The 26,183-nt window shown below is 51.7% G+C and overlaps 1 protein-coding gene across 1 annotated transcript in view; it reads left to right on the top strand.

Moving 5' to 3' along the window:
* The window catches only part of LOC139279943 (stromal membrane-associated protein 2-like), a 57,643-nt gene extending 50,633 nt beyond the window's left edge, over nt 1–7,010 (top strand). The window contains exons 9-10 of the mRNA XM_070899289.1: nt 3,415–3,722; nt 5,318–7,010. Of these exons, the coding sequence (XP_070755390.1) occupies nt 3,415–3,722; nt 5,318–5,452 (443 nt within the window). The 3' untranslated portion in view covers nt 5,453–7,010. The remainder of the gene's footprint in view (nt 1–3,414; nt 3,723–5,317) is intronic.
* The last annotated feature ends 19,173 nt before the right edge of the window (nt 7,011–26,183 follow it).

The raw sequence follows: 26,183 nt of genomic DNA, 5'->3' as shown, positions 1-26,183 counted from the left end.
TCGGGGATTGGACGGGGGGGGCCATTAATCGGGGGTTGGACGGGGAGGCCTTCGATCGGGAGTTTTGGGGGGGCCTTCGATCGGGGGATGGACGGGGGTGCCTTCGATCGGGGGTTGGACGGGGGGGGCCATTAATCGGGGGTTGGACGGGGAGGCCTTCGATCGGGAGTTTTGGGGGGGCCTTCGATCGGGGGTTGGACGGGGGGTGCCTTCAATTGGGGGTTGGACGGGGGGGGCCTTCGATCGGGGGTTGGACAGGGGGGTGCCTTCGATCGGGGGTTGGATGGGGGGGGCCATTAATCGGGGGTTGGACGGGGGGTGCCTTCGATCGGGGGTTGGACGGGGGGGGCCTTCGATCGGGGGTTTTGGGGGTGCCTTCGATCGGGGGTTGGACGGGGGGGGCTTTCGATCTGGGGTTTTGGGGGGTGCCTGCGATCGGGGGTTGGACGGGGGGGGCTTTCGATCGGGGGTTTTGGGGGGGTGCCTTCGATCGGGGGTTGGACAGGGAGGTACCTTCGATCGGGGGTTGGATGGGGGGGGCCATTGATCGGGGGTTGGACGGGGGGGCCTTCGATCGGGGGTTGGACGGTGGGGCCTTCGATCGGGGGTTGGACGGGGGGGGCCTTCGATCGGGGGTTGGACGGGGGGGGCTTTCGATCGGGGGTTTTGGGGGGGCCTTCGATCGGGGGTTGGACGGGGGGGGCCTTCGATCGGGGGTTGGACGGGGGGGGCCTTCGATCGGGGGTTGGACGGGGGGGGCCTTCGATCGGGGGTTGGACGGGGGGGCATCGATCGGGGGTTTTGGGGGTGCCTTCGATCGGCGGTTGGACGGGGGGGCCTTCAATCGGGGGTTTTGGGGGGGCCTTCGATCGGGTGTTGGGGGGGTGGGGCCTTCGATCGGGGATTGGAGGGCAGGCCGATCGGGGTGAGGGATGGCCAGCGAGGAGATCCACAATCAGCAGGGGTGTGGCGAACGTCTGCGAGAGGGATGGGTGGGACTTGTGCTCCAAAACGTCTCGGCCTTGTGGAACTGGCAGCTATCGCCTCCCTTTCACTGCTGACGGTGGAATGGGAGAATGCGTCGCCTGCCCCCATTTGCACGGAGGGGTGTTTCAAGCCGTGCTGCTGGTCCTGGACCCGAGGAACTCACATGGCAACTGTTACTTTGAAATCAGGCCCCTAACAACAACAACTTGTGTTTATATAGCGTCTTTAACCTAGTGAGATGTCCCAAGATGCTTCACAGGAGTGTTATAGACAAAACATTTGACAGGGAGCCAGATAAGGGGAAATTAACGCAGATGACCAAAAGGTTGGTCAAAGAGGTGTGTTTTAAGGAGGAGAGAGAGGCAGAGAGGTTTAGGCAGCAACAGAAGGCACGGCCACCAACAGCAGTGTGGGAGGCTGATTTAAATATGAGAATGAGGCATAGAGCCTTTCCAAGACAGGGCAACCCACAGCTCAAACCCATCGTTGTGAAATTGGGGGCGCATTCCTCAATTGTAAATTTTTAACCTTCAGCCAACCTTTGGAGGGTTAATATATACCTCAATGTCTTAGTGTCTAATCTGGGCATTTTCTGTGCAACCCTGGCTAGTGATTCTTTCACCAGTTCCTCCTTTTAAACAACCAAGCCTTTCTCCCATCTAAGATGATATCTGTGATGTAACATAAAACTGAGTGCTAACAGGAGGCACAACTGACTCTCTGCCGCCTTAATGACCATCAACTCTTTATCTCGCTCACCACAGCATGTGGTATCTTCATTGGCAAGCCCACGATTCCCGTCAACTAAAACTTAATCTTGAGGGATAAATATCGGCCAGAACACTGAGAGAACTCCCGTGCTCTTCACCAGAGGCCTCTGTTTAATAACTCACCTGAAAGACAGCACCTCTGACAGAGCAGTACTCCTTTGGTACTGGAGCATCAGCCTAGATTGTGTTCAGTGGACCGGGGCTTGAACCCACAACCTTCTCACTCCGAGGCGAGACTGCTACCACTCAACCATGGCTGACATCACAGATATTAAAATGTCAGCCTGGCGGATCATATATTTTGGGCTAAACTGCAAAGCATACATTATTTTAATATAAATTTGTACAGATAATCTGAAAACAATGAGGAATGCAGCACTTAGGTTTGTGGTGACTGAGCTAATTATCATGAACCGAAATGTTTGAAGAATTAGTCCTTGACTTAGTCGTTGAGGAGTACTGCAGGCGCTGCGGCCCCAGGGAGCTGTGTCACTACGTGAGCGGAAGCTAAATGGGGGAAGAAGTGTACTGAACAACTTGCAAAAGACTCCAGTGTTGAAGTCGGCCCGAGGGCTCTCTGACACTCGTTGTTAAAGTAGACCTTGTCATGTTGAGCGAGCAGCAGTGCAGAAATCCACTTCTAACAAGCTGCTAAAACATATTCATTGTTCCCATCGCCCAGGTGGATGGGAAGTGACTGTACTGGAGGTATTGTCTGGGTTCCGGAACCCCCTTTAGTGAGTCTGACAATGTCAGGCCACTTGCTGCCTATCTGTTACCGTGCATTCTCTCCACCCAGGGTCTTGAGGCAAGTAGAAAGTTGCAGGACACCGCCCCATTTTACAATCCCTGAACATTACTCTGGCTAAAATCCATATGAAAAGAGGTCATCTGAAAATATTTTATACACTCTATCTTTAATCATTGCCCACATTTGCAGTTATTCCCATGCTGTATATCTGAAGCTGACGCTCCAAATTAACCAGAGAAACTCTGAGCAGGGAAATATAATAATTGGTACAAAGAGTAGCAGCTTTAGTACTTACGCACTTTTTAACATTTCTCCTAGACCTAAAGCCCTGACTGTTGCTGGTTCCCCATTATCCGGCAGATAAAAGGAATGTGCTCAGTCAGTCCAGCTGCCTTGAGCCAGATGCTCCTGACTGACGTTCACATTGAGGGCCTCTCCAGTCCAGCTTTAGTTAGGGATCTTCGCTTCCAGACTATTGTGTGTTCAAAGCAGCATGCTTTTGGAACGCTCGTAACTTGTGATCAAAATAAATGCTGGAAATGAATATCTGGTGGGGCCCGTCTCTGAAGAAATAAGGGAGGTTAACATTGGGCCTGGCCACTGCATGTGGCCCACTGCAGTCAGACACAGGAGGCCCTGAGCTACCACGTCTGATGTCTGATGTAGACTCCCACCTCGATCAATAACCTGTCTTTATATTTTCATTATTTGCTGTTCCAACTTGATCTGCAGCATTTGTATACTATGCTTTGTCACACCTCCTCACGCTGTTACCGCTTGCCGCCCATTCTGTGTTTTATTAGGTGATCTTACAAATGTGTTCTCTTTAATCCTGCATGACAGAATGGGGTTAAGAACGACCCATTTAGAAACAGAATGAGTGACTGTGTGCTCTCTGTTTTACAGGCACGATGTTCATGGCCTCTGCACCGGTGCCCTACACTCCCTGTGTGCCACCCAGCTACGCCAGCTTCCTGCCGGTGGGCAGTACGGTGACACCGACCAGCAGCATGATGGGGAAATTGGGGCCGTCGGTGGGAATGGTGGCCCCAGCGGCATTGCCATCAGGGTTTGTGGGCAGTATGCAGGCTGGGGTGATGGGTATGCCCAATGGGATGATGGCCCAGCAAGGAGCCTATGTGGGCGGAATGGTCATGCCTCAGCCGGTGTACAGAGTCCAACAGGCACAGCAGCTGCAGTGGAACATCACACAGGTAAGCAGCGTTCCTGCCTGCCTGCTCCTCCATGTCTCAGCCAAGCATGTGGTGACAGGTCCTCCAGTATGCTGTGCCAGGGGCATTGTGCCTCTCAGCCACTTGTCCATCCATCAACCTATATAAAAACATCACTCACAGCTGAGCTTCTCGCAGTGGTTTGTGTGAGCGTTGCTGGCAAGGCTGACCTGAGAATGTGGTGGGCCACCATCAGGCTTGGATGCGACGCAGTAACTTGCTCAGCCACTTCGGAGAGCAGTTAAGTGTCAATCATTTTAGTGTGGGACACAGAGGCCCGACTGGGTAAGGACGGCAGGTGTCCTTCCCTGAACGACAAGCATGGTCACTTTTACTCATTTTATTTTCAGGTATTTTTGAATTGAATTCAAATGCTCAAAGTGCCGTGGTTTGATTTGAACTTGGGTTCTCTGGATTCCTAGTCCCATAACTTTCCCGTAACATAAACATTATACTATTGTACCACTTCTGTATCTGTGCCTTCATTCCCTATCTCAGCAAGGAGAAGCACAACTTGTTGAATAGCCACCTGACCCTAAATATTACGGGAGCTGTCTGCCTATGCCGGTGTGTCCATGCTTCTCGTGTTACTCTGACAGTATGAAGGATGAACAGCAAAGCATTGTCTACTTCCAGCCACACGGTACCGAGTGTGACATACTCACAGCAAGGTCACAGACTTCAAACCTTTTGGTTATGTGTCTACTTCCTCATTAAGTCAGTTGTCTCTTTACTAATACCTCATCGATCTGACCATGTCGGGAATGGTTTTAGAGAAGCAGACATTTTTACTGGCTCATTGTAATTGTGTGATACTGGGTTGTGGTCCTCACTGACTAATCCGATTGGTGTATTCAATTTCACAACACGCAGAGGAGCTGTATCAGATTTGGAGCCTGCAGTGACATGAGCAGTGAGTGGGAGTGAGTGTTGGTGACTATTCTACAATGCTGGGTATGTCACAGCTCAGCCCAGTCTCTTCCCCCCCCCCCCCCCCCATGCCCCCCTGGGCAGTTTCCAGCAAGGATCAGGTGCAGTATCCCTTCCTCTATTCCCAGCCCAGGGTAATATCCCACCCTCTGGCCAAACAACCAGAGGGGAGATGAGGAGAATGATTTTATGCAGCAAGTTATGATCTGGAATGAATGACCTGAAAGAAGCAGATTCAAAAGTAACTTTCAAAAAGAAATCTTATAAATACTTGAAACCTATATTTAAATGCTGTGGCGAATGAGCGGTGAGGTGGCGAACTGAATGGCCTCCTGTCCTGTAGCATGAAATGATCCCAGCTCCAGTGCTGGCTGAGATTGTCTATCCCGGGTCCAGAATCCTCTGCTTGGAATGGTTATCTACCAACTGAGTCTGTCAGGGAATCCACTGATGTCTTTCACTTAAAAAGGGCTTGGATATCCTGTGCCTTTACTGGCTTGTTAATGGGACCGCTCCACAGTCTGGACTTCAGCTTCCCATCAAACACACGCACTTTCTCACTATACCCCTTTGCCTCCATTTCAGGAGGAGTGTGATTGGATGGAGACCCTGTATAAAGATGTTGTATTCTGTGCCCTTGTTTTCAGATGACTCACCATATGGCCGGGATGAATTTCTACGGAGCCAATGGGATGGTGAATTACGGGCAGTCGTCGGTTTCCATGGGAACAGGAGCTGCTCCCACTGCTGGCCAATCCCTCGGCACCCAGATGTGGAAATAAGCCGGACAGAAACAGCAATCGCTCCATGTTTCAGAACCATCCGCAAGACATTTTGGCTTCTTACTCCAGCCAGTTTGATCTCGACTCCATTTTGCCTGTAGATCTTAAACAGACTTGGTGAGAATTACATCGTCAAAAGGGCAGTCAGCATTACCAAAGTCAACTTTTAAAACAAATATTTTTCTCACAAAGGAGGATTCTTTGGGAACCTGATATCCTCAAAGGATGAGTCAGAGACGGATGTGTGATCCTGAACTTTGTGCTCTCGGTACAACTTTGGTCACTTATTCCTCTTTAAATTTCACACTGTCATTTAGGCGGGTGTCACGACAGCAGCACAATACAGGATGCCTTCTTGATAACGGTGCTGGTTTACAATGGCTAAGATTGAGTTCTGTGAGCAAGTGATGAGGAGAGCCCTGCAGCTTTGGGAGGAGTGGGGGTAACTGGGAAATGCCTTTGTCCAGTTAATCAGCCATTGAGCCTCTAGCAGCAGGGAAATGTATGAGTGAAGCATGTATGTACCTCCATTTAACAGGGGCCTTGACCTGACGCTGGGTCAAAAACCCTGGTAAATACCCGCCGCCTCTTGTAGCTCTCATTGGGTTAATTGTCTTGGTGATAACTATGAAATAACTGGTGTTCGTTTACAATAGTTAACATAGTGCTGCTAGATTTTTTTAAACTGTTGATCAGTGGCAGTACTCCACAAACCGCAGCAACTGGCCTGGGACTGAGTTATAGATCAATACATCCTGTTTGGAGGACTGAGCCAGCACGTGTGCGATGGATTGCTTATTCCAGCACACGGCACAAATTGGCCCCTGTCGCCTCGAGTACCTCACCAACCATCCAAGTTCAATTGCTCGTTGCCCAGGTCACCTCATTCCAGCACTAAATCTACTTTTTACTCCAAATAAAGTTGCTTTTAAATGGGTGCACAGGTGTGTGACACCAGAAGGGAATCCGAGCTCCAGATCAGCGAGTGGGTGAGGTTGGTGTTCATGGGGTGGGCACAGGGTTTCCCAGATGGCGCAGCGGTTGGAGAGGACCAGCGTCCACATACAGCAGTGGCCAAGCTGAAGAATGAAGCCTTTGAACTAGTGAGAACCTTTACCTCTGGCACTTTATAACCACTGCTCTTTGGTAGAGCAGAACGTTCATACTGTTCCCTCCATCATGTAGGAAGTCGTTCCCCCCCCACCCCCTCCTTGTCCCCACCCCCTCTCCTCGTGTGTGTCCCCCCTCCCACCAACCTCTCCTTGTGTCCCCCCCCATCCCCCTCTCCTTGTGTCCCATCCCCCTCTCCTCGTGTGTGTCCCCAATCCCCCTCTCCTCGTGTGTGTCCCCCACCCCCTCTCCTCGTGTGTGTCCCCCCTCCCACCAACCTCTCCTTGTGTCCCCCCTCTCTCCTTGTGTCCCCCCCCATCCCCCTCTCCTTGTGTCCCATCCCCCTCTCCTCGTGTGTGTCCCCCATCCCCCTCTCCTCGTGTGTGTCCCCCATCCCCCTCTCCTCGTGTCCCCCCCCACCCCCTCTCCTCGTGTCCCCCCCACCCTCTCTCCTCGTGTGTCCCCCCACGCCCTCTCCTCGTGTCCCCCCCACCCCCTCTCCTCGTGTCCCCCCCACCCCCTCTCCTCGTGTCCCCCCCACCCCCTCTCCTCGTGTCCCCCCCACCCCCTCTCCTCGTGTCCCCCCCACCCCCTCTCCTCGTGTCCCCCCCACCCCCTCTCCTCGTGTCCCCCCCACCCCCTCTCCTCGTGTCCCCCCCACCCCCTCTCCTCGTGTCCCCCCCCACCCACTCTCCTCGTGTCCCCCCCCACCCACTCTCCTCGTGTCCCCCCCCACCCCCTCTCCTCGTGTCCCCCCCACCCCCTCTCCTCGTGTGTCCCCCCACGCCCTCTCCTCGTGTGTCCCCCCCACCCCCTCTCCTCGTGTCCCCCCCCACCCACTCTCCTCGTGTCCCCCCCCACCCCCTCTCCTCGTGTCCCCCCCACCCCCTCTCCTCGTGTCCCCCCCACCCCCTCTCCTCGTGTCCCCCCCACCCCCTCTCCTCGTGTCCCCCCCACCCCCTCTCCTCGTGTCCCCCCCACCCCCTCTCCTCGTGTCCCCCCCACCCCCTCTCCTCGTGTCCCCCCCACCCCCTCTCCTCGTGTCCCCCCCCACCCACTCTCCTCGTGTCCCCCCCCACCCCCTCTCCTCGTGTCCCCCCCCACCCCCTCTCCTCGTGTCCCCCCCCACCCCCTCTCCTCGTGTCCCCCCCACCCCCTCTCCTCGTGTCCCCCCCACCCCCTCTCCTCGTGTCCCCCCCACCCCCTCTCCTCGTGTCCCCCCCCACCCACTCTCCTCGTGTCCCCCCCCACCCCCTCTCCTCGTGTCCCCCCCCACCCCCTCTCCTCGTGTCCCCCCCCACCCCCTCTCCTCGTGTCCCCCCCCACGCCCTCTCCTCGTGTGTCCCCCCCACCCCCTCTCCTCGTGTCCCCCCCACCCCCTCTCCTCGTGTCCCCCCCACCCCCTCTCCTCGTGTCCCCCCCACCCCCTCTCCTCGTGTGTCCCCCCCCACCCCCTCTCCTCGTGTGTCCCCCCCCACCCCCTCTCCTCGTGTCCCCCCCCACCCCCTCTCCTCGTGTCCCCCCCCACCCCCTCTCCTCGTGCGTCTCCCCCCACCCCCTCTCCTCGTGTCCCCCCCCACCCCCTCTCCTCGTGTCCCCCCCACCCCCTCTCCTCGTGTGTCCCCCCCCCACCCCCTCTCCTCGTGTCCCCCCCCACCCCCTCTCCTCGTGTCCCCCCCACCCCCTCTCCTCGTGTCCCCCCCAGCCCCTCTCCTCGTGTGTCCCCCCCACCCCCTCTCCTCGTGTCCCCCCCCACCCCCTCTCCTCGTGTCCCCCCCCACCCCCTCTCCTCGTGTCCCCCCACCCCCTCTCCTCGTGTCCCCCCCCACCCCCTCTCCTCGTGTCCCCCCCCACGCCCTCTCCTCGTGTGTCCCCCCCACCCCCTCTCCTCGTGTCCCCCCCACCCCCTCTCCTCGTGTCCCCCCCACCCCCTCTCCTCGTGTCCCCCCCCCACCCCCTCTCCTCGTGTCCCCCCCCCACCCCCTCTCCTCGTGTCCCCCCCACCCCCTCTCCTCGTGTCCCCCCCCACCCCCTCTCCTCGTGTCCCCCCCCACCCCCTCTCCGTGTCCCCCCCCCACCCCCTCTCCTCGTGTCCCCCCCACCCCCTCTCCTCGTGTCCCCCCCCACCCCCTCTCCTCGTGTCCCCCCCCACCCCCTCTCCTCGTGTCCCCCCCCACCCCCTCTCCTCGTGTCCCCCCCCACCCCCTCTCCTCGTGTCCCCCCCCACCCCCTCTCCTCGTGTCCCCCCCACCCCCTCTCCTCATGTCCCCCCCACCCCCTCTCCTCGTGTCCCCCCCCACCCCCTCTCCTCGTGTCCCCCCCACCCCCTCTCCTCGTGTCCCCCCACCCCCTCTCCTCGTGTCCCCCCCAGCCCCTCTCCTCGTGTCCCCCCCCACCCCCTCTCCTCGTGTCCCCCCCACCCCCTCTCCTCGTGTCCCCCCCCACCCCCTCTCCTCGTGTCCCCCCCACCCCCTCTCCTCGTGTCCCCCCCACCCCCTCTCCTCGTGCGTCTCCCCCCACCCCCTCTCCTCGAGCGTCTCCCCCCCCATTCCCCTCTCCTCATGTCCCCCATCCCCCTCTCCCCGTCTCCCCCCCTCTCTCTCTCTCTCTCTCTCTCTCTCTCTCTCTCTCTCTCTCTCTCTCTCTCACTCCCTCCCCCCCTCTCTCTCTCTCACTCCCTCCCCCCCTCTCTCTCTCTCACTCCCTCCCCCCCTCACCCTCTCTCTTTCCCCCCCCTGCCCCGGCCCCCCGTGTCTCTTGCTCTGTGATTTCTGTTGCATGAAGTCTCTGCAGTGAGGGCTGCACTCTGCAATGGTGCTGGAGAACTGTTGAAAATGACTGCAGCCTAAAGCTGAATTTGCAGTTTCCCTGAGGTGTGCAAAGGGGAAGGAATCCTATTTGCTGTTCCCAGCGGTATTTCCTTGTGCTTCAATGAGTCTTATATAAAGTGCTCTGGATAATGAGTAGAATGCAATTTAAAATCAAATCAAGTGTTTGGGTGAGATTGAGTGAGCTTAAATGTCTGTATTTAACTCAGTGAGCAGAGTGCTGTGAAGCTGAATGTGGAATGGCCCCAGTAGTGTGTGTAACACTGAGCATTGCGTGACTGCCTCACTCGGTACACAGACTAAATTGGCGACAAGTGCAGCTCCAAATCCACGGGGGCGAATGTAAACCAAGCAGTCAGGAAACTAACTGGATCCACGCCGTGCCAGTGAAGTTGGTGGAGAGCAGCATTGAGTGTTCCCCCGAACCTCGCTCGTCCGTCCCGCCAGGTTAGGTTAAAATGACCCCCTTGGGGTTTGGGTTAGTCCCCCATAAATAGTCAATCTGGGGGGTATGGGCCCAATAGTCGGTGAGCATTCAGGAGAAGAGGAATTAGCATGGTCGCAGCCAGTGACTGCCATGATGTTCCAGAGACTAGTGTTGTATCTGGGGCATATAATAATCGTTGTGTGGATAAACTGTGGGATTGCAGAAACTTCCCTAACCTACAACTGCGCAGAATGGGGGGGAGGGAGGGGTGCAGAGGGGGCAAGTGCTTTGAGCTAGAAAGACCTGGTCATCAATTCACCCTTTTGCTAGCTCTGTCCGTGAATGTATTTAAATCTGGCCAGTTCTGTAAAAGGAGACATTTTGGGTTGAAAGAAATGTTTCAAGGGCCAGGTCCTGCAGTACAAGACACATCCTGCGACCTGCGCCTGTGAATACTGTTTAAGAATTCAATATCCCCAGGTTACAGTATAAATATAAACCCACTTCTCCCCACAAGTATCGGATCATTTTCCAGACTCTCAGATGGTGCCTGTATCTGCTTTTGATACTGCAATACTAAAATGTTGGTGGTAGGTGATCGGATTTCACACAGTCACTGATTACTCGTTTAATTCCGCCCACTCACTCTTAATGCAGCAGTACTCAGGAAGTGAAGTGTGATGGGCCGCACTGGTTTCCCCAACCCCTGAGGCGCTCTTACACTGGGCTGCTGTGTGGGAAAAGCCCTGTGAGCACTTGGTCTGTACCTCTCCGTCCGCCCAATACTGCTCAGCTTCACACTCAGTGCTGGGAGCTGGCCCTGCCTCACTGGCTGATAGAGCCCAGGGCCAGACTACCCGTGCTCACTGCCCCGGACCGGGACCCGTGTTCAATGCCCCGGACCGGGACCCGTGCTCACTGCCCCGGACCGGGACCCGTGCTCACTTCCCCATCAAACAGCAGTCACATTTCAAAATCCATAACTGCTTTTATATTGATGAATAATTTGGATTCCAGGACACTGGTGTGTGAGCTCACTCCCAACAGCTCGCCCTTGTTTTCTGCTGGGATTTCATGGTGTCAATCCTGGGGGTGATTCAGAGGCTGGCCCCCTTCAGTTTGGATTGACACGACATCGGTATAAAAGAAGCTGGTGTTTCTGCACTGCCCCAGCAGCTGGTGTCCAGGATGTAGATGTGTTTTCTGAGTATTGGTAATGTTTATAACAAATCCTGGGAGGCAGCTACAATAGAAATACGAATATATTAATATAAAACTAATTTGTGCTATTTTACAAGGCTGTCTTGTTTATAAGAACAAATTCCTATATATAAACAGTGCTGCAAAAAATCATTAACTTTTTAATATATCTTAGGAAGGTCAATGTGTGAGAGCAGTGAAGAGGCTGTAGTTTAATACTTGGCTTCAATGCACAACAGGGACATTGCTCCAAATAAGTAAAGGGGAGGTGTGCTTTCAGCTGGAGGGGTAGTAGCTTGTGTTAGACGGAGCCCAGAGACACACCATGGTTGGTACCACACACCTCACTTGGGTAAGGAATGCTGGGACATTGGAGCACATGTCCTATCCCAGGATACTCAACGACTTTATATTACTGGATTTTAAAAGGCTAATCTTGTGCTAGATTGGAAATCGAAAACTTATTTTTAGAATACACAAAAGCTATTTTTCCAGAGCTCTTTTCCTTTCTGATGACTGTTGTGAGGGGTTCCCTGGTCACCGATTGTTCCACCTATTTCCAGCATTGTTTGTTCTCAAAGTCTGCTCACTCAAACGGCTTGCTGAATTCTGCTGAGATGGTGTATGCAAGACCGAGGGGCATTGACCCTTGAACTGCTGTGTCGTGTTCATCTCCAGCCCGACCATCACTCAGGGCTGCGGACTCCCATCGCCACGCCAAGCTTCAGCTGCAAACGATGAATCCACTCATCTTTTTTATTATGCTCAATGTTCTTCCTGTGTAGCAGCACTCGCCCAGGGACATTTTAACCTTTTGGCAGCGTTTGTATACTGAACTGTCTGGGACCAGCTTAACATCCAATGCAAGGCAAAATGATGTTTTGTGTCTGCCCCCCACACAAGAACGTAACCGGAAACTCGCTATGCTATTGCACAATTCCAGTCACTGTTGTAAGCATGCCAGCAATGGATTAATCTATCTGTGAGTGTGTTTCCATAGCCTGGATTTCTGCTTGCAGCTCTGTCCTGTACAATATATATATATAAATATATTCTAATTGTAATATAAAGCTTGTTGTGGGGAAAATGGAAAATAAAGATTTTATTAAAGATTTACTTTGTATATTGAAAAGAGCTGTGTTCTAATTCCAAGTGTACACACTTTTTGCCCCATTCCTCAAACCTTTCTTTCCCCGTTGTCCTTCACCCAGGAGCGGCCCTACCCGAGCATGGCTCACGGGTAGTGTGGGGTTTGGAACGTAGTTGAGGCAATTATTTGCTAACTTGTGTCCTGTCCCTTTAACACCGCTGCTGAGGTCCTGTAAGGATCACGGCCTGCATGTCATCGTGGAGCAGGCGGAGGATGGTGACGTACTTTTGGGGGCATCTGAAACGGAGGAGGACGCTCCATAGACTCCCTCGGTTGACGGTGTCAAAGGCCTTTGTAAGGTCGAAGAAGGTCAAGTATAAGGGTTGGTGCTGTTCCCTGCATTTTCCCTGCAGCTGCTGCACTGCAAAAATCATGTCCATTGTGCCCCGAGGCGACGAAATCCGCACTGTGACTCCAGGAGGAGCTCCTCGGCCACATGGAGAAGACGGTAGAGGAGGACTCTAGCAATGACTTTCCCAGTGGCTGATAGTGGGAGATTCCTCTGTAGTTGCCGCAGTCGGACTTATCCCCTTTTTTTAAAGATGGTCACGATTACTGCATCTCTGAGATCTCCCGGCATGCTCTCCTCCCTCCAGATGAGAGAGATGTCGCCAAGATCCTGCAAATCCCCTGGGAGGACAGGCGCACCAACATCAGCGTCCTCGACCAGGCCAACATCCCCAGCATTGAAGCACTGACCACACACAATCAGCTCCGCTGGGCAGGCTACATTGCTCGCATGCCAGACACGAGACTCCCAAAGCAAACGCTCTACTCGGAACTCCTTCACGGCAAATGAGCCAAAGGTGGGCAGTGGAATGTTACAAGGACACCCTCAAAGCCTCCCTAATAAAGTGCAACATCCCCAACGACACCTGGGAATCCCTGGCCAAAGACCGCCCTAAGTGAAGGAAGTGCATCCAGGAGGGCGCTGAGCACCTCGCGTCTCAATGCCGAGAGCATGCAGAAACCAAGCTCAGGCAGCGGAAGGAGTGTGCGGCAAACCAGTCCCATCCACTCTTTCCCTAAATGACTATCTGTCCCACCTGTGACAGGGACTGTGGCTCTCGTAATGGACTGTACAGCCACCTAAGAACTCACGATAAGAATGAAAGCAAGTCTTCTGCAATTCTGAGGGACTGCCTATGATGATATAATCACATGAGGGAGAAGGGAATAGCGGGTTATGTTGGTAGATATAGATGAGGAAAGACGGGAGGAGGCTCGAGTGCAGCATCGATTGGTTGGGCAAATGGCTTGTTTCTGTGCCATAAATCCTGTGTAATCCTAAGTAAAACTCAAAATGGCAGATTATCGCTTCTTTAAACATCAGCGAAATATGTTACTCCTGATGCACACAGACTTCCCTCGCACTGTTGCAACACAGATATGCATAACACGTAAGATGGTGAGTTCCTGAAGGAGGTTTTGCTTTTTAATACAGACACTAGGAGCCTAGCTTGCCCACCAGGGAGAGAGACAAATCGCTGAAGAGTTTGCATTTGGAGCTGTGTTCACCTTTGTTCAGTCTGGACTGAAGTTTTCTCACCTGCATGTCTCCCAAAAGAAAATAAATAGGCAACAAAACTTTCAATCCTGGATTTATATTCAACATGTGTTACTGCATGAAATGCTCTCCTGCCCAAAAACTACAGGTTAATGAAGAATATAGAAGGTCGTCATTGCAAGGTACAGCACGGGGTTAGATACAGAGTAAAGCTTCCTCTACACCGTCCCATCAAACACTCTCAGGGCAGGTATAGCACGGGTTAGATACAGAGTAAAGTTCCCTCCACACTGCCCCATCAAAGATTCTCAGGGTATGTAGAACACAGGTTAGTTATAGTACATAAGAAATAGGAGTAGAGTCGGCCATTTGTCCCTCGAGCCTGCTCCACCATCCAATAAGATCATGGCTGATCTGAACCTACCCTCAACTCCACTTCCCTGCCCACTCCCCATTAACCTCTGACTCCCTTATCATTCAAAAATCTGTCACATTAAATATATTCAATGACCCAGCCTCCACAGCTCTCTGGGGCAGAGAATTCCAAAGATTCATGACTCTGAGAAAATAAATTCCTCCTCATTTCCGTTTTAAATGGGTGACCCCTTATTCTGAAACTATGTCCCCTAGTTCTGAATTCCCCCACCAGGGGAAACATCCTCTCTGCACTACCCTGTCAAGCCCCCTCAGAATCTTATATGTTTCAATAAGATCGCCTCTCAGCCTTCTAAACTCCAATGAGTATAGGCTCAACCTTTCTTCATATGACAACCCCCTCATCTCAGGAATCAACCTCGTGAAACTTCTCTGAACTGCCTCCAATACAAGTATATCCTTCCTTAAATAAGGAGACCAAATCTGTATGCAGTACTCTAGGTATGGCCTCACCAATACCCTGTACAGTTGTAGCAGGACTTCCCTACTTTTATATTCCATTTCCCTTGCAATAAAGGCCAGCATTTGCCTTCCTGATTACTTACTGTATCTGCATGCTAACGTTTTGTGTTTTATGTACAAGAGCCCCCAGGTCCCTCTGTACTACAGCACTTAGTAATTGCTCCCCATTTAAATAATAATTAGCATTTTTATTTTTCCTACCAAAATGGATAACCTCACATTTTCCCACATTATAGTCCATCTGCCAAATTTTTGCCCACTCACTTAGCCTGTCTATGTCCCTTTGTAAATTATTTGCATCCTCCTCACAGTTTGCTTTCCCATCCATCTTTGTATCATCAGTAAACTTGGCTACATTACACTCGGTCCCTTCATCCAAGTCATTAATATAGATTGTAAATAGTTGAGGCCCCAGCACCGATCCCTGTGGCACCCCACTAGTTATAGTTTGCCAACCGGAAAATGACCCATTTATCCGGATTCTCTGTTTCTGTTAGTTAGTCAATCCTCTATCCATGCTAATATATTACCCCCAGAGTATCGTCCCATCAAACAGTCCCAGGCCAGATACAACACGGATTAGATATAGAATAAAGCTCCCTCTGCAGTGTTTCATCAAACACTCCCAGGACAGGTAAAGTACGGATTAGATACAGAGAATTTTTTTATTTGTTCCTGGGATGTGGGAGTCGCTGCCAAGACCAGCATTTATTGTCCATCCCTAATTGCCCCTTGAGAAGGTGGTGGTGAGCTGCCTTCTTGAACCGCTGCAGTCCGTGTGGTGAAGGTACTCCCACAGTGCTGTTGGGGAGGGAGTTCCAGGATTGTGACCCAGCGACGATGAAGGAATGGTGATATAGTTCCAAGTCAGGATGGTGTGTGACTGGGAGGGGAACGTGGAGGTGGTGGTGTTCCCATGTGTCTGCTGCCCTTGTCCTTCTAGGTGGTAGAGGTCGCGGGTTTGGAAGGTGCTGCCGAAGAAGCCTTGGCGAGTTGCTGCAGTGCATCTTGTAGATGGTGCACACTGCAGCCACGGTGCGCCGGTGGTGGAGGGAGTGAATGTTGAAGGTGGGGGATGAGCTGCCAATCAAGTGGGCTGCTTTGTCCTGGATGGTGTCGAGCTTCTCGAGTGTTGTTGGAGCTGCACTCATCCAGGCAAGTGGAGAGTGTTCCATCACACTCCTGACTTGTGCCTTGTAGATGGTGGAAAGGCTTTGGGGAGTCAGGAGGTGAGACACTCGCCACAGAATACCCAGCCTCTGACCTGCTCTTGTACCCACAGTATTTATGTGGCTGGTCCAGTTATGTCTCTGGTCAATGGTGAACCCCAGGATGTTGATGGTGGGGGTTTCGGTGATGGTAATGCCGTTGAATGTTAAGGGACGGTGGTTAGACTCTCGCTTGTTGGAGATGGTCATTGCCTGGCACTTGTGGGGCACGAATGTTACTTGTCACTTATCAGCCCAAGCCTGAGTGTTGTCCAGGTCTTGCTGCATGCTGCAAACTGAACACTGCAATCATCAGCAAACATCCCCACTTCTGACCTTATGATGGAGGGAAAGTCATTGATGAAACAGCTGAAGATGTTTGGGCCTAGGACACTGCCCTGAGGAACTCCTGCAGCGATGTCCTGGGGCTGTGATGATTGACCTCCAACAACCACAACCATCTTCCTTTGTGCTGGGTATGACTCCAGCCAGTGGAGAGTTTTCCCCCTGATTCCCATTGACTTCAGTTTTACTCGGGCTCCTTGATGCCACACTCAGTCAAATGCTGCTTTGATATCAAGGGCAGTCACTCTCACCTCACCTTTGGAATTCAGCTCTTTTGTCTGTTATGTATGTAACCATGTAATACTTGCCACCAGAGGGCGTGACTGTTGGAGTTTTAATGGTCACCGGCAGACACGTGCAGGGCCAGTATAAAAGGTTGGCTGACATGTTGTTTAGGCACTCTGGAGTTGTAATAAAGAAGACTAAGGTCACACTAAGTTTAGCTCACAGTACTCAGCCTCGTGGAGTTCTTCTATACATAACAATTGGCGATGAGTAACAGAATACAAACCGTCATGCAACCATGGCTGCCATTGGAATATTAGAGAGATTCGTCGAGCTTCTCGACCAGTACTTTGTGGCCAACGAACTGGAAGGAGACACTAATGTGGCCAAGCACAGGGCGATTCTCCTCACCTTCTGTGGGCCTAAAGTATACAGCCTCATCAAGAATCTGCTCGCACCGACAAAACCAACAGAGAAGGAATATACAGAGTTGTGCACACTGGTTCGTGACCACCTCAGGCCGAAGGAGAGTATCCACATGGTCAGATATCGTTTTTACACGCACCTTTGCTCCAGGGGCCAGGACGTGGCGGATTATGTCGCCGACCTGAGACACCTCGCGGGACCTTGCGATTTTGGAGCTACGTTGGGGGAAATGCTGCTGAACTTTTTCATGCTGGGCATCAGCCACGAGGTCATTCTTCGAAAGCTGCTGGCTGCCGAAACTCTAGACCTGAGCAGGGCCATCGCGATCGCCTGGCATGCATGGCCACAGACGATAACACCAAAGAGATATCTTCTCAACATCGAAGCTCACTAGCAAGTACTGTGCATAAAATAACGTCGCTAGCAGGCCGTACTGCATATGGCAAGGCCTACACGTATGCGGCTGCAAGACCTGTGATGACTCAGAGTCCGCCGTCGGGGGTGAATGTGAATCATTAGCACCGTGTTGGCACTGCCGGGATAATCATCGGGCCCATCAATGTCGATTCAAGCACCACATGTGCAAAGGCTGCAAAACAATGGGGCACCTCCAATGAATGTGCAAACGTGCTGCGACACACCACGTGGCAGAGGATAATCGATCCGGCGCGGATCACGCAGCACAGGCAACTCAACCCAAGGAAGAAGTGTATGGGGTACATACCTTCACCACCAAGAGCCCTCCTATAATGCTGAAAGTCAAATTAAATAGAGCTCCAGTATCCATGGAGTTGGACACGGGTGCGAGTCAGTCAATAATGAGCCAGAAGGCTTTCGAGAAACTGTGGGGCAATAAAGCACAAAGGCCCAAACTGAGCTCGATTAATGCAAAGCTGCGTACCTACACCAAAGAGCTCATACCAGTCACTGGAAGTGCGGCAGTGAAGGTATCGTATGATGGAGCTGTGCATGACCTATCATTGTGGATTGTTCCAGGCAATGGCCCAACACTGTTCAGCAGAAGCTGGCTGGAAAAGATAAGATGGAATTGGAACAACATCAAAGCACTATCTTCAGTGGATGACGCCTCGTGTGCTCAAGTGCTGAGCAAGTTTCCCTCGCTATTCGAACCAGGCATCTGCAACTTCACAGGCGCCAAGGTATAGATCCATCTAGGTCCCGATGCACGACCCATCCATCACAAGGCTCGGACAGTTCCGTACATGATGAGGGAGAAAGTCGAGATCGAACTGGACAGACTCCAACGCGAAGGAATCATATCGCCAATCGATTTCAACGAGTGGGCCAGTCCAATTGTTCCGGTGTTGAAAAGCCATGGCACAGTCAGAATCTGTGGAGACTACAAGGTAACGATTAACCGAGTCTCACTACAGGACCAGTACCTGCTGCCCAAGGCGAATGAACTGTTCGCAACGTTAGCGGGGGGGAAGTCGCTCACCAAGTTGGACCTAACCTCCGCCTACATGACACAGGAGCTGGCTGAATCTTCAAAAAGACTGACGTGCATCAACACACACAGAGGGCTGTTTATATACCACAGGTGCCCTTTCGGGATTCGCTCGGCTGCAGCCATTTTCCAGAGAAACATGGAGAGTTTGCTGAAATCTGTTCCATGCACCATTGTGTTTCAAGACGACATCCTGATCACTGGTCGTGACACCATCGAACACCTATACAACCTTGAAGAGGTTCTAAGCCGCCTAGACAGAGTGGGACTCAGGCTGAAAGGCTCCAAGTGTGTTTTCCTGGCGTCAGAAGTCGAATTTTGGGGGAGAAAGATTGCAGCAGATGGCATCAGGCCCACGGACTCAAAGACAGAGACCATCAAGAATGCATCCAGACCACAGAATGTGACGGAGCTGCATTTGTTCCTGGGACTCCTCAACTATTTCAGATTGAGCACGTTGTTAGAGCCTTTGCACATGTTGCTACATAAGGGTGATGACTGGGTTTGGGGCAAATCTCAAGACACAGCCTTTGAGAAGGCCAGGAACCTGCTATGTTCAAATAAGTTACTTGTACACTATGACCCATGTGAACATTTAGTGCTAGCTTGTGACGCCACATCGTACGGGGTCGGCTGTGTGTTACAGCAAGCCAATGTATCGGGCAACCTCCAACCAGTTGCATACGCGTCTAGAAGTCTGCCTAAGGCTGAAAGAGCCTACAGTATGGTCGAGAAAGAGGCGTTAGCATGTGTATATGGGGTTAAGAAAATGCACCAATATCTATTTGGACTTCGGTTTGAGGATGAAACTGACCACAAGCTGCTCATTTCGCTGTTTCATCCCGCATCCAAAGATGGACATTAACATTATCCGTTTATAACTATGTTTTCCGCCACAAACCAGGCACTGAAAACTGTGCCAATGCTCTCAGCCGACTACCATTACCCACCCCTGGGGTGGAAATGGCGCAGCCCGCAGACTTGCTACTGGTCATGGATGCTTTTGAGAGCGAGGGGTCACCCGTCACAGCTCGCCAGATCAGGACCTGGACCAACCAGGATCCTGTGCTATCATTAGTAAAGAGTTGACTCCTAAATGGGAACTGGTCGGCCATTCTCGGGGAAATGCCAGATGAAATTAAATCGTTTCACCGACACAAAGATGAAATGTCCATTCAGTCAGATTGTCACTAATGGGGTAATTGCGTGGTTTTGCCAAAAAAAGGCAGGGAAACGTTTATACCCGACCTACACAGTACCCACACAGGCATTGTCATGATGAAGGCAATTGCCACGTCGCATGTTTGGTGGCCCGGCATTGACTCGGACTTGGAGTCATGCGTGCATCAGTGCAACACTTGCTCACAACTGACCAATGCACCAAGGGAGACTCCACTGAGTCTGTGGTCATGGCCCTCCAAACCGTGGTCCAGGATCCACGTAGATTTTGCCTGCCCCTTTCTAGGAAAGATGTTTTTAGTAGTTGTGGACACTTACTCCAAATGGATTGAATGTGTAATTGTCATGTATCTTACATTATTATATATAACTGTATCCTAGGATGCTATACATGATTGTAATAAGATATGACCTGCAACCACCAGCATACCTTACCACCGGAGGTGCATTTGCAAGAGACAGGTATTTAAGGACAGGTCTCAGGCAAGTGCAGCATTCCAGAGCTGTGAAATAAAGGTGCAGGTCCAGAGTGACCTTGACTTCACTACATGCCTCGTGTGAATCTGTACTGAGGGGACAGGACTTTACAGTGGCGACGAGTTACGGGATTACAGAATCCACAGAATGGCGAACAACGGATCAGATGAAAAGTACAATGCGGGAGACAATTGGGAGGACTTTATAGAAAGACTCCAGCAAAGCTTTGTAACCAAAGACTGGTTAGGCGATGATAAGGCAGACAAGAGAAGAGCCCATCTCTTGACCAGCTGTGGCTCGAAAACATACACTTTAATGAAGGATCTGTTGGCACCCGAGAAACCAGCAAGCAAGTCGTTTGAAAAATGGAGCACACTGGTAAGAGACCACCTGAAGCCAGCGAGCAGCCTACACATGGCCAGACACAGGTTCTACAACTACAGACGCTGTGTGGGCCAGAGCATACCCGACTTCGTGGCGGAACTTCGGAGGTTGGCTAGTTCACAGGCATATTCCGAAAGCTCATAGAGACCAAGAACCTGACCTTAGAGGCAGCAGCACTGGTTGCAGAAACATTCTTTGTATGGGAAGAAGAAAACGAGGTTGATTTACAATGCAGGTACGACAACTAACGAAATATCGGAACAAGAAGTTCACAGCACTAAACAAGCTGCTACCCCACACACAGACAAAACCAGGAGAACAGGCTCTCAACAGCAGGCAGAAGCCATCAAGGGCCACAGGAATGGCCGTTCACACCTCATCAACCCACAATGCGAGCAATCAACTACAAACTGAGAGAAGCTCAAGAGAGATCAGACAGACGCAGCTCATTCTTTGGGAACACTTTGAACAATGGACAGGTCTGTGCTGGAGGCGTGGGGGTGGGCACTCGGCAAGGGATGTCAATTTCAGCAGGCTGTTTGCAGAAATTGTGAAAATACAGGGCATTTGGCCCGCATGTGCAAAAAAACGGCAGCTCGGCTGGTATACGAATCGGATGGGTCGGAAAGCGGATGAGAAGATGGTGGGGACAGTACCCGGGACACCGATGTACAGCGGGTCAACAAGATCAACGGCCGCTGCTCCTACAACAGGACACCTCCTATAATGATGAGGGTCCTACTCAACGGGATATCTGTCAACATGGAGCTGGATACGGGAGCGAGTCAATCTCTCATGGGCGCTCAACAATTTGAACAACTGTGGCCGCATAAAAGAGACAGACCAAAACTCACAAGGGTCGACACCAAACTAAGGACCTATACCAAAGAAATCATACCAGTCCTCGCCAGCGCCATGCTCTCTGTCACACACAAAGGGACAATGAACCGAATTCCCCTGTGGATTGTCCCCGGAGACCCCCCAGCACTGCTGGGGAGAAGCTGGCTGGCAAAACTAAACTGGAAATGGGATGATGTCCATGCCATGTCATTAGAGGAACGGACCTCCTGCTCAACAGTTATAAAGCGATTTGAACATTTCTTTCAGCCAGGTGTGGGCACTTTCAAAGGGGCCAAAGTCAAAATCAACATCACACAGGATGCGAGACCGGTCCATCACAAGGCCAGAGCTGTACCCTGTGTGATGAGGGAAAAGATTGAACACAAACTAGACAGGCTTCTGCGGGAAGGCATTATATCACCTGTGGAATTTAGCAACTGGGCAAGTCCCATCGTCCCAGTCATGAAGCCTGATGGATCCGTACGAATCTGTGGGGTCTACAAATCTACCATAAGCAGAGACTCCCGACAGGACCAATACCCGCTGCCCAGAGCGGAGGACTTATTTGCCACATTGGCTGGAGGTAAACTTTTCTCAAAATTAGACCTCACATCTGCGTATATAACGCAAGAATTGACTGAGGAATCCAAGCTACTCACCACCATCAACACACATCGAGGCCTTTTCATGTACAATCGATGCCCATTCGGCATCAGGTCGGCAGCTGCCATATTCCAGCGCAACATGGAGAGTGTGCTCAAGTCCATCCCGAGGACGGTTGTATTTCAAGACGACATACTTATCACGGGCAGGGACACCGACTCCCATCTCCGTAATTTCGAGGAAGTACTAAAGCGGTTGGATCGGGTAGGCTTACGAATCAAGAAATCCAAGTGCCTGTTTCTCGCACCCGAGATTGAATTTTTGGGCAGAAGGATTGCCGCTGATGGAATCCACCCAACAGAGTCCAAAACAGAAGCAATTCGCCTGGCACCCAGGCCCCGGAATGTCTCAGAAATGCGCGCCTTTCTCGGGCTACTCAATTACTTTGGGAACTTTATGCAGAACTTAAGCATGCTGCTGGAGCCTCTCCATGTGCTACTCAGGAAGGGGTACGATTGGTTTTGGGGGGACGCCCAGGAACGCGCCTTCAATAAGGCATGCAACCTTCTGTGTTCCAACAGTGTTTTGACTTTCTTTGAACCAGGTAAAAAGCTAGTTCTCACATGCGATGCGTCAGCGTATGGGGTCGGGTGCATTTTGCAACATGTCAATATTGCGGGCAAATTACAACCCATACCTTATGCCTCCAGGTCACTTTCGCAGGCGGAGCGCGGGTACGGAATGGCAGAGAAGGAGGCGCTTGCATGCGTGTACGATGTCAAAAAGATGCATCAATAAATTTTCGGGGCCAAGTTCGCGTTAGAAACCGACCACAAGCTCCTCACGTCCCTCCTATTCGAGACCAAGGCAATAAGCGCCAACGCCTCAGCGCGAATTCAACGGTGGGCACTCATGCTGGCGTCCTACGATGACACCATAAGGCACAGACCAGGCACAGACAACTGTGCCGACGCGCTCAGCAGGCTACCCCTGGCGACCACGGAAGGGTCTGACGAACAGGACTGTGAGATAGTCATGGCAATCAATGTCTTTGAGATCACAGGTTCGCCCATGACGCCTCGCCAAATCAGAGCCTGGACGGCCAGCGACCCCTTAGTAAAAAGATGTGTCCTAACCGGTGACTGGGCAGAGGCTCGCGATGTCTGCCCCGAGGAATTAAAACCCTTTCACAGGCGCATGCATGAGCTATCACTACAAGCAGACTTCCTGATGTGGGGCAGCCGAATTGTCATGCCTCTGTGAGGCAGAGAGGCGTTTGTCCGGGAGCTCCACCGCGAGCACCCGGGGATCGTTCTCATGAAGGCCATAGCCAAATCCCACGTCTGGTGGTCTGGTATTGGCGCGGACTTGGAGCTCTGCGTCCGAAGGTGCACCATTTGTGCCCAACTCAGCAATGCACCCAGGGAGGCCCCACTGAACCCCTGGCCCTGGCCTACCAAACCGTGGTCGTGGGTGCACGTAGTCTATGTGGGCCCATTCATGGGCAAAATGTTCCTCGTAGTTGTAGACGCATTTTCAAAGTGGATCGAATGCACCATTATAAACTCGAGCACAACCTCCACCACTGTGGAGAGCCTCGCAACCATGTTTGCAACGCACGGAATCCCTGACATATTGGTCAGTGACAATGGTCCATGCTTCACCAGCACAGAATTCCAAGATTTTATAATTGACCATGGCATAAATCACGTCAAGACGGCACCATTCAAGCCGGCCTCCAACGGCCAGGCAGAGAGAGCAGTGCAAATCATTAAACAAGGCATGCTTAAAATCCAAGGTCCCACGCTGCAGGGTTGCCTGTCGCGACTGCTGCTGGCATACAGACCTCATCCGCACTCATTGACTGGGATCCCCCCCCGCGCAACTGTTGATGAAAAGGACTTTAAAAACAAGGCTCTCATTATTCCTCCCAGACATGCACGAAATCGTTGAGGCAAAGCGCCGTAAGCTGACTGAGTACCATGACAGAAATTCGAGGGGGAGATGGAATGAGATAGGGGACAAAGTGTTTGTACTAAACTATGGCAGAGGTCCCAAATGGCTTGCAGGGACAGTAATGGGCAAGGAAGGAAACAGGCTACTGGTAGTACAAATGGACAATGGCAAAACCTGCCGGAGGCATGTCAACCAAGTCAAAAGCAGATTTACCAACAACACTGCGGAACCAGAGGCAGACTACAATGTGGAACTTGCACCACACATGGTGGACAGACAGAGGGAACAACCTGATGAAAGGGCAATCCCAACAGACAGCCCAGGCGAGTCAACAACAATCACACCAATCGAAACAGACAGCCCAGGCGAGATACCAGCAACCACACCCAAAGAAAAACAGACACCAAGGCAAACAACTGGACCACAACTCAGATGCTCCACGCGAGAGCGTAGACCACCTGAGAGACTGAACCTATAACGACAATAAGACCTTGGGGGAGGGTGATGTCATGTATCTTACATTATTATATATAACTGTATCCTAACATGCTATACATGATTGTAATAAGATATGACCTGTAACCACCAGCATTCCTTACCACCAGGGGAGCACTTGCAAGAGACAGGTATATAAGGACAGGTCTCAGGCAAGTGCAGCATTCCAGAGCTGTGAAATAAAGGTGCAGGTCCAGAGTGACCTTGACTTCACTACATGCCTCGTGTGAATCTGTACTGAGGGGACAGGACTTTACAATAATCATGTCATTCAGCACGTCCACAGCCACCATTGAAAGCCTCCGAGCCATGTTCGTCGCCCATGGCTTGCCCGACGTCCTTATCAGCGACAATGGACTGTGTTTCACCAGCTCAGAATTCAATGAGTTTATGACCCACAATGGCATCAAGCATGTCAGATCTGCTCCGTTTAAGCCCGCTTCTAACGGTCAAGTGGAGCGGGCAGTCCAAACAATCAAGCAGAGCATGAAACGCGTGACGGACTGCTCCCTGCAGACCCGCTTGTCTCGCATTCTGCTCAGTTACCGGACGCGATCCCACTCACTCACCGGGATTCCCTCGGCAGAATTGTTAATGAAGAGAGCCCTCAAAACCAGGCTCTCCCGAGTCCACCCAGATCTTAATGATCACATGGAAACCCGTCGACATCGGCAGAACATGTACCACGATCGCCCGGCTGTTTCATGTGACATTGATGTTAACGACCCTGTCTTCGTCCTGAACTATGGTCATGGTCCCAAGTGGGTTGCTGCCACTGTTTTGGCCAAGGAAGGGAATAGGGTGTTTATAATCAAACTGCTAAATGGCCAAACGTGCAGAAAACAGTTAGATCAGACCAAGTTGCGATTTACTGACAACCAGGAACTACTTGAAGAGGACATCACCGTCGACGATCCACCAACACACACCCAACCAGCAATTGACCTCGCTGTCAATCACGAGGATGAACCCACCGTTCCTGACAGTCCGGTTAGACTAGCCGCGGTGCAGTGCAGCACACACACACGCCAGGGTTTCAACTTAGACAATCAACCAGGGAGCAAAGGGCTCCGGATCGCCTCAACTTGTAAATAACTTGTACCGAAGACTTTGGCAGGGGGGTGATGTTATGTATGTAATTATGTAATACTTGCCACCAGAGGGCGCGACTGTTGGAGTCCTAATGGTTACCTACACACACATACAGGGCCAGTATAAAAGGTTGACTGCCATGTTGTTCAGGCACTCTGGAGTTGTAATAAAGCAGACTAAGGTCACACTCAGTTTAGCTCACAGTACTCAGCCTCGTGGAGTTCTTCTATACATAACATTGTCCATGTTTGGACCAAGGCTATAATGTGGTCTGGAGCCGAGTGATCCTGGCTGACCCCAAACTGGACATCGGTGAGCAGGTTATTGGTGATTTAATGTCGACGATACCTTCCATCACTTTGCTGATGATTGAGAACAGACTGATGGGGCAATAATTGGCCGGATTGGATTTTTACAGCTTTTTGTGGACAGGACATACCTAGGCAGTTTTCACATTGTTGGGTATGGTTCTTAATGAACACTTTGCATCTGTTTTCACAAAAGAGAGGGGCGATGCAGATATTGCAATCTAGGAGGAGGAGTGTGAAATATTAAATGAGATAAACATAGTGAGAGAGGAAGTAATAAGAGGTTTATCAGCTTTGAAAGTGGATAAATCCCCAGGCCCAGATGTATCCCAGGCTGTTAAGAGAAACAAAAGAGGAAATAGCAGAGGCTCTGACCATCATTTTCCAATCCTCTGGTTACAGATGTGGTGCTGGAGGACTGGAGGTCTGCTAACGTTGTATCTTTGTTTAAAAAGGGAGAAAGTGATAGACCGAGTAATTACAGGCCAGTCAGTCTAACCTCGGTGGTGGGAAAATTATTGGAGAAAATCCCGAGGGACAGGAGAAATCTTCATTTAGAAAGACACGGATTAATCAACGACAGTCAGCGTGGATTTGTTCATGGAA

The sequence above is a fragment of the Pristiophorus japonicus genome, chromosome 14 (genome assembly GCF_044704955.1).
Source record: "Pristiophorus japonicus isolate sPriJap1 chromosome 14, sPriJap1.hap1, whole genome shotgun sequence".
In the NCBI taxonomy this organism is placed as follows: Eukaryota; Metazoa; Chordata; class Chondrichthyes; family Pristiophoridae; genus Pristiophorus; species Pristiophorus japonicus.
This window is presented reverse-complemented; position numbering and strand designations above follow the sequence as displayed.